Here is a 13349-nt window from a genome sequence, read left to right as displayed (position 1 = left end):
AGAGAAAATTACTTCTTATAACAGCTCTTCTGGACTAGTTGATTGTTTAACCAAGAATTATACTTTGACTTAAAAAATATAAGGCAACTTCAAAGAGAAGTAGCAAAAATTAATTAGAATATAGTTGAAATAGCGTCTCACAATGATTACAAGGAAAAGGAAACCTTTGCTTGGATAAGTAACATCTAATAATTTTGTTTTTCACATGAAAATCTGTTGTTTACCATCAACCTTTTCCTTTGCAAAGATAGACAATTCATTCCAACACTGACTGTAATAAAGAAAAGCAAGAGACAGTTATCGTCCAGCAACCTGGGGCCACTTAAAATAATAATGATACATGCATACAATGGAAAGCTGTGTAACGATTAAACATGATGTAAATGCCTGGTATTTTTCCTGCTACACTGGAAATGGAAAAAATACTAACAGAAATAATACATTCCCATCAGTAACAGGGGCTGCTCTCAGCAGGAGCTCTCATCTGGGACCCCTACGGAAGGCACATCACAATACTGGCTCAGCGCCACTTGCGCCAAAGTCCACCACGGACCAGGCGCTGTGCCGTGCAAACTCCGTACATGGAAGGCCCATCTACTCAACTCCACAGCTTGGGAACAATGCCTCCCCATGTCACAGAGGGGAGAGTGGGAGCAGATTCCCAATGGTCTCACGCCAGAACCCATTTCCCTAAATCTGTGTTATACTGGATACATTTGACCCAGAAAGAAGTTCATGCATATATTAAACAAAAAGCACCACAGATAGTGATGGATAGTAAGATCCCTGTATCTGTAAAACAAAAATTTTATACACACCCTCACATCTGGAAAACTTTGTAAAGGAAAACTCTAACATTTTTAAGTAGGTATTAAAGATGATAGATTTTTTAAAAATTTTGATTATCTTTTTTCCATGATAAACGTTATCAAAGTAATTAAAATAATTTTAAGCGGAGGGAATAATTCAGTTGACTAAAGCTTTGATTTAGTTGAGGTTTACTACGGATATATATAAAATATTACACCCACAGGTAGACACACACCCAGCGTGAGAGTGAAAGCGTGGAGGCATCACCACCGTGGGCGAGCCAAGCATCTGCGGCTGGCAGGTTTCACCCTCGTCCAACAATTCCAGCTCATTAAATATCCTGGAGATAGGGAATTAAAGACTAAGTATTTCTACCCTCATAAATGCCTCTTATTTTTATCCATCCTATTGCGTAAAATAACAACCAGTGATAGATCCACATGTATACTCAGAGAAGCCAGTCCTCGTGGTCTATTGGTTAGATCTGGCGCTCCCCCCACCGCAGCCCGGGTTCATTTCCAGGTCAGGGAGCCACACCACCCATCTGTCAGGTGTCTTATTGTGGCAGCTGCACGTTGCTGTGATGCTGAAAGCGATGCCACCAGTGTTTCAAATTCCAGCAGGGTCACCCGTGGTGGAAAGGTTTCAGTGGAGCTTCCAGACTAAGACAGACTAGGAAGAAGGACCTGGCCACCTAATTCTGAACAAACTGGCCATGAAAGCCTTACGAATAGCAGCAGAGCACCAGCTGATACAGCGCCAGAAGGTGAGAGGATGGCGCAAAAAGCCGGGCAGGGTCTGCGCTGCTGTCCACAGGGTCGCTAGGAGTCGGAAACAGCTTGACAGTACCAACCACCACCACCATACTCTGAGGACAAGGAATCCCCGCAGATTACTGCAGCCCAGGCTCTGGCTGGGACGGAATGAGCCAGGCCTGCATGTGAACAGTGCCTGTTATGTTCTGCACATTACAGTAAGACCCTCTCAGTACAGACTACATGGCAAATGACCTCTGTCGGCATCTCCATCATAAATTGGTTCTGTTAAATCTAAAAAAAAGAGAATGACCGTAGCCCTTCTGAACAACCCTGTAATCTTTAGACAGTTCAGCGTTCTTTCAGGCTGCCTAGGAGATAAAGCAAGCCAGCAGGACTTACCCAGGATCGCAGCGGTGGGCCCCCGGCCACCAACAACACCCTTGGGCCACGGATGCTGGAGAGACTGTGCCAGGGAAGTTAAACCACGCGAATCTGACAGAAAGAAGACATTTCCGGATTAACATATGAAATAAAACTCCAAATACAAATGTGAATTTGTTGGTATACCTCTGCTCTCCTTTGCTGTGAGCTTACGGGAGACCTAACTCGGGGGCTGGGGAGCAACGTGAAAGGACTGAAGAAAACTGGAGGCGGAGAGAAACTCTGAAAGTAGCTTCTATGGTCCATGACCGACTCTCTCATATTTTCATGCTAATAAATGGCTCTTTTAAAGTTTCTAGGGGCCGGCCCCATATCCTGGGTGTGGACACGGCACCACTCATCGAGCCATGCCGCGGCGGCATCCCACATGCCACAACTAGAAGGACCCACAACTAAGAATACACAACTATGTACCGGGGGGCTTTGGGGAGAAAAAGGAAAAAAATAAAAATCTTTAAAGTTTCTAAAACTCTAAACATACAAAACCTCGATTTGGTAATATCTTTAAATTATGAATATGGTGACTTCTGAAAATACAACTCCATGTTAATAAGAAATTGAGAACAGTTTTTTCCTGGTCTCGTAAAAACAAACTGTAGCAGGTTTAGGACCTCAAAACCTGTCCCAAACTCAGGGGGATTAAAATGAAAATACTAAACTCAGAGTCCGAGTCTCTCTCCCCAAGCCTCCATGTGGGGAAAAGTCAGTACAACAACTTACATCAAAACACTAAGATTCCCACAAATGAGACTTTGAGTTTAAAGGAAACATATGGTGAGAATCCACTCACTTTTCACTCCTTGAGAATCCTTTCCTTGCAAAAACATTGGCCAGAGAGTAAGCGCCGGATTGAGTTTATTAGAAAAGGATGCTGACTTTATATCCAGTCTTGGTTTCTCTAAAGAATCAAGGTTTTTACTCTCCACGGGTGACACGTAACAAGCGAAGTTCTTTGCAACCAGATCATCATTCACACAAACCTGCAGGGTTTTAAACATTTAACGAATAATGAGACAAACCCAGTCAAGTGATGGTTCAGAAAATATCCCAAACTTAACCCCAAATTGCAATCTTCAGAAAAACTATTTGACAGAACGTAATCTGATAGAAAGTGACTTCTGCTCTGGTGAACCAGCTACTTCTGACCAGCCCTCCTGAAAAGAGACACAGTCATAATCTGTAGAAAATACGAGAAACATCTTCTTTTTTTTTTTTAAGATTTTATTTTTTCTCTCCAAAGCCCCCCGGTACATAGTTGTATATTCTTTGTTGTGGGTCCTTCTAGTTGTGGCATGTGGGACGCTGCCTCAGCGTGGTTTGATGAGCAGTGCCATGTCCACGCCCAGGATTCGAACCAACGAAACAGTGGGCCGCCTGCAGTGGAGCGCGCGAACTTAACTACTCGGCCACGGGGCCAGCCCCAAGAAACATCTTCTTGAAAGCACTGGAGAGCAACATGTCTCTGCCAGGCAAAGACCCAGGGGAGGCTAAAGACAGAAACAAGCCACAGAAGGAAAAACTGATAAATTAGCCTTTGCACAATTGAAAATTTTTGCTCTTCAAAAGACACTTAAGAGACGAAGGGCAATCCACTAATAGGGAGGAGATATTTTCGAAATCATATATCTGGATGGACATCTATCCAGACTATATAAAGAACTCTAAAACTCAATAAAAAGAAAACAAAACGACCCCAATTAAAAAATGGGCAGAAGATGAGTGGTTAAGTTCACACGCTCCGCTGCAGGTGGCCCAGTGTTTCGTTGGTTTGAATCCTGGCCGCGGACATGGCACTGCTCATCAAACCATGCTGAGGCGGCGTCCCACATGCCACAACTAGAAGGACCCACAAAGAAGAATATACAACGAGGTACTGGGGGGCTTTGGGGAGAAAAATGAAAAAAATAAACTCTTTAAAAAAAAAAGGGCAGAAGATCTGAATAAATACTTCATCAAAGAAGATATATGGATTACAAACAGCATATGAAAAGATAATCAACACCATAAGTCACTAGGGAAATGCAAATTTAAACCACAATAAGACACCACTGCACACCCATGAGAACGACCTCCCGAGTGCTGAAGAGGATGTGGAGGAAGGGAACTCAGCCAATCTGAGGGCATCACAAAGTGCTCAGCCTCTTGGGGAAACAATCTGGCAGTCTCTTAATACCCACAATACCAGCCACAGGTCTGAGTGCTAGGCATCTACCCAAGAGAAACGAAAGCATGGGTTCACAGGAAGATTTGTACATGAATATTCCTAGCAGTTTTATAGGTAATAGCCCCAAATTGCCCACAACTCAGACGTCCACCAACAAGTGAATAGATAAACACACTGTAGTATATCCAGACAGTAGAAGAGTATTTGACAATGAAAGGAACAATGTGAAAGAAGCCAAGCGAAAAACCAGAATACTGGGGCTGGCCCCATGGCGTCATGGTTAAGTTCGCCATGCTCTGCCTCAGTAGCCCCGGTTTGCGGGTCCGGATCCTGGGTGTGGACCTACACCTCTCATCAGCCACGCTGTGGCAGTGACCCACACAGAAAGTGGAGGAAGACTGGCGCACATGTTCGCTCAGGGCTAATCTTCCTCAGCAAAAAAAAAAGAGAGAGAGTGAGAGAATACCCTGGGACACATCTTGTGCTTTCTTTGGGAGCTGGAAAAGGCTTGCTGGCCCTATTTTTCTTTTTCTGGCCATTATGACCTCACACATCCACTATAAGTCCTCTCTGTTAAGCATGCCTTCTGCACTCCATCACCTTGAAGTAAGACCAAGTTGTCAGCTGCATACACCACAGAGAGAAAGAGAGACCCACTCTTGAAAAGCAAGAAGAAAGAAGCAGGTCAGTAGAGAACTTGTTTAAAAGATGTTTTACAAGACTAGTCAGAGAGCCAACATTTGGTATTTTTATCAAGTTGTAAAACGAAGAATGAAAAGTCATAGGGAAAATCAACAAGGATATGAGGGAACCCAAAATGTAACATAATCAGTAACAAATGACTCCTATTACAAATGAATGACATAATCACACTGAAAAGAGTGGGGAAGAAAAGGACTAACCTCAGTGACTCTGGGAAGCAGTGTTTGGGCTGCGCGCTGTGAGGCCAAAGACAAACTGCTTCTTCACAGGAATGTGGGTTAGCAATTCTGAAATTACTTCATGGGAATTACAGGACTGATCAAATAAGCATACCACAGCCAACAAGAGCAGCTTCTCACCGCCAGAGACAGCTGTCGAGATGAGGCAAGGGGAGGGAGAGAACGAACCCTGTTGGCGCTGGCCGGAATCAGAGGTGCCAGAGCTCTTAGCGTATGTTCAGATGGACAGACCTAGAAGGCACGCGGATGTGTGTGTGCAGGGGTGGCGTACACACGTGTTTCCTCACTGTCTGCTGAGAGGGCCCACAGTCCACGACAGCCCAGCAGCCACGAGCACACCTAGTGCCCAGATCTTGCTATGTGAACACCACTCTTCAAAAATGAATGCCATTCTTCAACAAAGCATTTGGAGAAGTGGTTCCCGTCTAGGGTTGGGCTAGAAAATGACAAAATTAGCCGGGAACATCTTGTGGTACCAGAAAGTAAGGAGTTTTCAACAATGATGGAGCAGGACACAAGGAAAGGACACATAAGCCACTTCTAAGCAGCTCCTAGTGGCCGAATCTGAGACAATTTGAGCAAAATAATGACAGTAATAGATTACACCCCCCAGAGTAAAATAAATATCCAGGAGTCCATACAACGATAACCTATTGAATCAATTAATAAATGGGGGAAAAGGGGCAGTGCTTCCTTATAGTAGAATTTCGATTAAAAATGTAGAAGGCATGATGGAAAGGGGCAAGCACCACAGAATTAAGTTTTGCAGGCAAGCATCACTGATGGATCTTTACACAGTCTCAAAGTATCTCCCCATAAGACACTTAATTTCAAAAGGAAAAAACAGTAACTCTGTAGAGGAAACACCTGGCAGACACCAGCTTACCCAGGTGATCCCGCGGAGCACGACTAGTGATAAAGCAGACGGACATCACGAGCCCTCTGCTAAGATGCAGCGGGAAGGCACAATGTCACCTGGGTAGCATTCTTGCCAGAAATGTACAACTTCAATCTAATCACGATGAACCCAAACTGAGTGAATTCTACAAAATAACTGGCCAGGACTTTTCCGAAGTGTCAAAGTCTTAAAAGAGGAGGAGGCTGAGGCACTCCCACTGACTGGAGACCAAGGAGACACGAGAAGCAGATTCCACGTGGGATCCTGGGTCAGATCCCAGACCAGAGAAGGGAAATTAGTGGGAAAATGCGCACAATTCAAACAAGGTCTGTAGATTCCTTTAAAGGGTACTTTCTCAGTCTTAGTTTTCTGGTCTCAGTCGCTGTACCATTGGTCTGTACGGTTAACATGAGGGGACCCCAGGTGAAGCATACACAAAAACCTCTGCACCATTTTCACGTCTCTTAAGGGGAAAATTATTTCAGGATAAAGTTTTTAAATGAGCCCGCAGTTTGGATGCCCTCTGTGGGCCTGAGCAGCCCCTGAGCCGCCCCTCCACCCTCCTCCACGCAGGCGCAGAGCCGCCCCCGTGCCTGCCTTCACCAAGCACAGCTGGCCAGGTGTCCATGGCTAGGAATGTGGGTGGGGTGCTCACGTGCGGTGCCCACCTTCTTTCTACTTATGTTATCTGACTCCTTCACAAGCACATATCACATACAATGAGAAAACTAAATGCTGTCTAAATAAAACACTAGTAATTTTTTAAAGTAATCAAAAGAAGAAAACATAGTCCTGGCTTAACTTCTGATCGAAGGCAAACCCTGAAAGATTAAGGAAATTTCCATGCTCTGAGAATAACATTTTCTTCCTTGGTGTTTATTCTTTGTTTTGCTAAAATAAAAATTGTAGGTAATGATAAAATATTCTTAAAATACAATTCTTTTACTTACCTTTTCGTTTTTTATAGTTACATAAAGGTAAACCTCGAAAGTATCTTCTTCCACAGCACATAACTTGGCTTCCACCTGGGTAGTTGCTAAATATCATAAAAGAAAACACGAATTAGCTGATACTACACACTTGAGACAATAATGGCTTGTCCTCACCTATTCATCTCTATTAACCACTCATGGGGACCAGGCACCACAATGTCCACGGCTTCCGGCCACAGGCCGGGCCTCAGGGCAGAAGGGGACAGGACACTGAGGTCAAGGCGGAGGCTCTCCCGGCACGGGCTCAGCCTCGCACCCTCTGTCCCCATCCACGGCACCCCCTCCTGCCACCCTCTGACACCTCCTTGAGCACAGTTCCTGGCCTCTCTTCCCTTCCAGTGACTCCCAAACCCACATGTGCAGTCACAGTCTTTCATCTGAGTCCATTCTACCCCTCAAATGCCCCAGGGACTCCATCACCCACACAGCAGCTCCACGTGTGGGGACCTATGTAAACGTGTTTCATTTCACTCCCACCACAGTCCTTTGAGGTGAGTGGTTATTGTCGTTTTACAGGTGAGGAGACCAGGTCAGAGAGACAGCAGGGCCGTATTCAAACCCAGGCCCTCTGCCCCTCCCAACTCTATCTCCCAGCACCCCCCGGGGGCTCACAAGGGCCCGAACTCCAAAACCGGAGAGCCGCCCAACCTCCCCTTTCTCCCAGGTCAAAGCATCCGGCTGCGTCTTTACCCAGACAGTGGGGCAGCGGAGGAGAGGGGCCAGGACCCCAAAAGGTACCAGGCAGCACCCAGGCACTGCACAGCCACTGCTCCTCAGAACAGCCCTAAGAGGCAGACACAGTTCTTCGCTCATGACTCCCGGGGCAGGACAGATGCTGCAAATGAGACTCTATTTCAGAGTCAACAATATAAAGAGAGCACACTCAGCAGGTGCCTGAGACAGCCCACACATCTGAAATTGGCAACGAAGGTTATTACACAGGAAGGATCCATCCACTATCCCTTGCTCACTGAAAAAAGCTAGGTTTTCATCAATTGTTGGTTCACTGAAATGAACATACATGTATTTTGGAGTGCTGCAGCTTCTAAGCAAACTAAGAGAGGGGCACCATCACTGCGTCAGGGTCCCTCACCCAATCAGCCCCTGTCTAATTTCACCTGCAAATACTACGTCCACATCCACGCCCACAATTCCAGGGCTGCAGAGTCACCGTGACACTTGGGGTGGAAGAAGCTCCAGTAACTTATGAACACACATGAGGAGGGTCTGACAGGGAGCACGTGTATCTCAAGCCCCTCCACAGCAGGAGGCCAAACCACCTTGGTGCAGCTCAAAGCAGGCTGCAGCGACCACGCCTGGCCTTACCTTTTAGAATGTTCTGAAAGTACTGAACAGCTGCACTGTCCCACTTCCTGGCGGGTCTGGAACAGTGAACAGATGCAACTTCATTAAGTAAAAATCTGAGGCGAGCACATTCTGTAAACCGCACGCAGGATGCCTCTGATACTACGTGTGGAATGTACGCAGCAGGTCCCGGGGAACTTGGCTCTGCTCTGGGGCAATGACCCTGCTGCACCCTGCAGGAGGCCCCCTCCCCACTGCCACCTGCACCAGGGCAGAGACTCGCTGAATGGGCCCCTTCCTGGGACATCCTGAGCGACCCGTGCACCAGGGCATCGTCTGTCCCAACACCATCATCTCCAGTGACTTAGGACGTATCAGTCTCCGCAGCCCGAACACACGCTCCCCGGGCGGGGACCCTGAGGATGCACTGTTCAGCACGGGCTGGTGCGGAGCGAGGGCTCCGGGCTGGTTAAACCCACGTCTCAGCGCGGCTGTGGGCGAGCAGCCCCTGCTGCCTCACCACAATCCTCATGCCGCCCGCGCCCGTTCCCCGGCTCCCACTTCGTCTCCACCATCTTGCCCTTCCCCAAGCTTTGGAAAGACAACCGCAGGCAAAGCTGCAGGCGGTAGAAGATCAGGGGAAACCAGTATTTGGAAGCAAGGAACAAGAATAAAATATGTAAGGTTGGCGTGAAGTGTTTCATGTGTCTCTACTGGTTTTATTTGTCAGAGACGCCACCACCATCCTCCAAGGGTTGTTTCAAAGATCAAATGAGCTCATGTACACAAAGCACTTGGCCCAGGGCCTGGACTGAAATATTAGTTATTTTTATTCTTTCTAAGAAAGATATTAAGCACATTACTTCAGGAGAATTACAAAGGGTTTCTAAAAGGAGGCAAAAAAAAAAAAAAAAGACTGGTTCTAAAACATTGCTACACACAAAAAAATTACCTAATAAGCTTTTTTAAATAACAAAATGTAGTAGAATCCTAATAAGAAAAAGGCTCAAGAGGAGAATCAATCTAGACTATGAACAGGTAAATCACCAATCAGTCCGTGTGTCTGTCTGCCTGTCTGTCTCTCTCTCACACACTCACACAGACACACACACACACACACACACACACACACACACACACACACTAACCACGGGAAGAGACACCTAATTTTACAAGTCGGAAAAATGCAAATTAAAACAAAATACCATTTTCACCCAGCAAAGAAGGAAAAATGAAAAAGCCTGATGATATTCAGTGCTGTGTGGGAAAAGCAGCACTTTCTATGCCCCAACGATGGGACTACAAATTGCTAGTCCTTTAGGAGGGAAACTTGACAAAATCTATAAAAACTATAATACACACACTGAGACAACCTTCCAGATGAAGCACACACAAAGGCAGGAGATCAAAACCCAGTAAGATCACTCACTTTAAGCCCTTGGCCTGTGCTGAAGGGCATCCCAGGGTTGGGCGTGTCTGCGGCTGCGAAGGTCCCCAAGGAGCAAGGTGGTGGCAGGAAGGGTCTCATGGGGCTCGGGGGGGGGGTGCCGAGAAAGACAGGGACACAGACTCCTGTGAGGGAGAGCTGGGCGTGGACAGGCTGGCACCCGAGTCAGCCCGGGAGGGTGAGCAGCTGGCTGCTCTGAAAGAGGGCCAGAGGAGGAGCAGGGGTTGCCGGGCAGCCACAAGAGTGACGCACTCACCACGTCGAGGGAACTGCAGGTGACGGGGGCTCAGGGAGGCGGGGATGGGGCGGGTCTCCACAGACCCCAGAAAAGCACCCACAAGAAAGACAGCTTCCAAGTTCAGAGAACACAAAGCAACTTCGCCAGGACGTGCAAGCTGGGCAAGCTGAGTCAGAAGTGTGCTGCTCCCTACAGCTTTTCACACGGTGCCACAGTGCCGGACGGGGAGGACAGGAGGAGTGCCACGTGGGAGGATGGGGCTGCCCGCAGGAGCTCAGGTAGTGCTCGTTTAGACAGCAAAGATCGCAGCCATACCGCCTGACACAGCACAGCCCAGTGCGGGGACCATCCTGCACAAATGCTGGCAGTGTGGCCAAACATTAGGAAACAAGAGCAAAGATGTGTATGCGCACGTGTGTATGCACCTCTACATCTATGTATTTTATATGGATTTATCTGCATTCTAATGGGAATGTACAGCGCAAAATGGTTTCGAAACAATCTCATTGGCTATCAAGGGAGGAAAGGTTAGGTATACAAAGTATGCCAATTATATTCACCCACAAGAAAGATGACAGTAGAAAAGAGTCCAAGTATTGGCCAAGAGCTTCAACACACCTTAAGTTTGCAAATGAGACAGTATGTTCTAATTTTCATAAAAGCTCCATGCATGTGAATACGTATAAAAGCACTGAAAAAGGTCTGCAAGTTCAGAGCATGAACGGGTTACAGAGGCCTCCAGGAGGGAGGAAGCGGGGCTGGAGATGAATGCAATGGACCTTTTTTTAATACTCCATGATCCTATGTATTGTTTCTCTTTATAATTAATTTATTACTTTTTCTAAGTTAAAAAAAAAAAACACCAAAAAGCACAGAGCTGTGGCCCTATTCTATACCGCAACAATCGCTGCCTCTGGAGGCGGGGCTGCCAGGTCTGACACACCCCGACTCAGAAGGCACCTCCTGAAGAACAGAGACCTCTGAGATCGCTTAGCACTTCTCAAGAGGCCCTGATTTCATACAGCATCACACACTCGGTTTAAGACTTTGACTAAGGACTCAGTGCCTGCCAGCAGCAGTACTTACACAATCTCAGCCGTGTCTTCACAGAGGTCAATGTGCAATGTGACAGGCTTTGTGCAGTACAGTCTGAACTTTTTCGCTCTGTAGGGAAGCTGCATAAAAGTTTCTACTGCAACTCGGATGCTTAACAGTGAAACAGAAACAGTTCCAACATAAAGAAAAATTACATATAACATATTTATTTAAAGGATGCCAATATAATTAATATACTTGATATAAAACAAAACACACAAAAACCCATTCTTTCTCTTTCTATATGGCCACCAACAGCAGGAAGGACTTGGAGACATCTGCCCAAGGGTGCAAAGGCTGGTTCCGGGGGATGGACAAATCTTACTCCTTTCACACATAAAACACAGATATACATACAGTAACAATATTCAGTATATCCTTGGTGTTAACATCTCATGGCATGGGGTGAGGGTATTAGAAAAATAATGTCTAATGGGGCCCCTTAGATGGAGAAATACTGAGTAATAATGAACAAGCCTTGGGGCAAATTCTGTTTAAAATTTTTACATATCAATTTTAATACATGACCAGAATTACCTTCAAGTTTCTGTAAATGAGCAGATGTTTGAATACTTAGTGTTTGTCAACTTTGCACAAAAGAGCTGAAAGGACTGAGATTTGATAAACGAGTTGTTCAGTGTTTTACATCCATTCTTCTTAAGGCAAACGACAGACCCCTTTAACATACCACTTGGACCATCTGGTCCCCAGGATGCCGTGTGGTCAGCCGAGCATCTTTAGTCTCGGACGGTAGAGTAAAAGGCGGCTGTATGGCCAGCCCCGAGGCCTCCTGGCACTCTATTTAATCAGATAATTCTCTTGCCCAAAAAAAAACTAAACTTAAAACACCAAATATTAAAAGGAAATCTCCCCAGTTAAACACAATAGTTATTTTAATAACAATTATGGTTATAAAAGTGCAGAATCACAAGCTAGAAAAGCATCTACTTTTTCCTTAAATATCTGCAAATTCCCAATGCCGGATAAACCATTTGCCATGAAATTCTTCCATTCAAGATAAACCTCTTATTGCAACGGAAGACTATTTGGCATTGCTCTTTTGGAAAAAGGGTCCTCAAATTTATTTATTAAATGGATATGCTCTTACTCTGGGACAGGAAACTATGAAAAAATTACCACAAACACTGAGACCAACTTATTCATAATGTTTTCTAACAAACTGTGATGTGTGGTCCTGGATTCAGTGAGGGCTCCTTCTGAAGTGTCTCCCCACTTTATGCGACAGTGATGCCCTCACTTTGTTAAGTAGGACAACCAGGAATACATCCTGGAATACATGCTCTGCTCAGCGCAACCTGAGGCTGTACCAGCACCCTGCCCCTTCTCTGCAGACAAGAAGACTTTCTGCTTCGTGGTAGCATCTTTCTGGCAGCCAAGCCTCCCTAAAGGACCCACTCCATCACCTGAACGCACTAAGAGGACAGGCCAGGACAGACGAGCAGCTGGCCAGGAGCACCTAGGAGATGCAGAGCACCTGCCTTTAAGGGAGGACGGTGGAAGGAGGGCCAGAGCCGCCTGCTGAGCCTCCATTCTGACCACGTACTTGCACATTCACGGCCTGTAGAACCGGAACCTGCAAGTCCGCCCTTCTGGAAGCTAAAAAATTCCAGTTTATGACCTCCAGCCCCTTACTTTGATAACTGACACTCTCCTTTAAAACTGACATTTATCTCCTTAAAGAGCATAAGGCAAAATAAATATGTACGTACTTTTTGGATTTCACTGGAATGTACTTGGCAAAATCCACAAGGAAACATTCTGCCAGGTAATGGTCTGCTGAAGACACGATGGACTTAATCACAGCCCTGCACCAGCACTTTAGTTCCTGACAATAAACCACACAAACCTACAAAATGAAGAGAAAATGTCAGTGTTAAAATCTCCAGTCCTGTAACGAGAGAACTGGAAAGGCACTCACCGAATCATCTCGGCCTACACTTTCCCTTACAGAAGAGGAAGTGATACCGGGCCTGATGTCAGTTCCCCTACATTAAACCCAGCATACATGGGGTAAAACCAAGGCGCTCCTCCCCTTTCCCTGCTTACTCCTCCGCCTCCTGGTGCCAGAATCCACCATCCACCAGGGAGGCAGACAACCAAGGACACCCACCTGCAGATTCCCTTATCTCGCCATTCTCCTTCCTGCAAGAAGCCTCACAAGGCCAAACGCGGGCTGGAGGGAAAGCACCGACCAGCAAGGCCACAGGCTCCCCTCCCTGCAAGCAGCAGCATTCCACGC

At 46.3% G+C, this 13349-nt stretch overlaps 1 protein-coding gene across 12 annotated transcripts in view; it reads right to left on the bottom strand.

Annotated features, from left to right (window-relative positions):
• Nucleotides 1-13349, bottom strand: part of TDRD12 (tudor domain containing 12) — an 85445-nt gene that overhangs the window by 58845 nt on the left and 13251 nt on the right. For 11 of the 12 annotated variants that reach the window (XR_011422277.1, XR_011422278.1, XM_023649485.2 and 8 more), the window contains 6 exons: nt 12820-12956; nt 11081-11200; nt 8331-8386; nt 6963-7048; nt 2800-2989; nt 1968-2060 (listed from right to left, as the gene is read on the bottom strand). Coding sequence is in view for 10 of the 12 variants with exons in the window: in XM_023649485.2 (XP_023505253.2) it covers nt 1968-2060; nt 2800-2989; nt 6963-7048; nt 8331-8386; nt 11081-11200; nt 12820-12956 (682 nt within the window). In the remaining 2 variants the exon portion in view is untranslated. The remainder of the gene's footprint in view (nt 1-1967; nt 2061-2799; nt 2990-6962; nt 7049-8330; nt 8387-11080; nt 11201-12819; nt 12957-13349) is intronic. The other variant, XM_070223999.1, reaches the window with a different exon arrangement.

Source organism: Equus caballus, chromosome 10 (assembly GCF_041296265.1).
Source record: "Equus caballus isolate H_3958 breed thoroughbred chromosome 10, TB-T2T, whole genome shotgun sequence".
NCBI lineage: Eukaryota > Metazoa > Chordata > Mammalia > Perissodactyla > Equidae > Equus > Equus caballus.
Note: the sequence above shows the minus strand (reverse complement) of the source record. Positions and strands in the feature narration are given on the sequence as shown.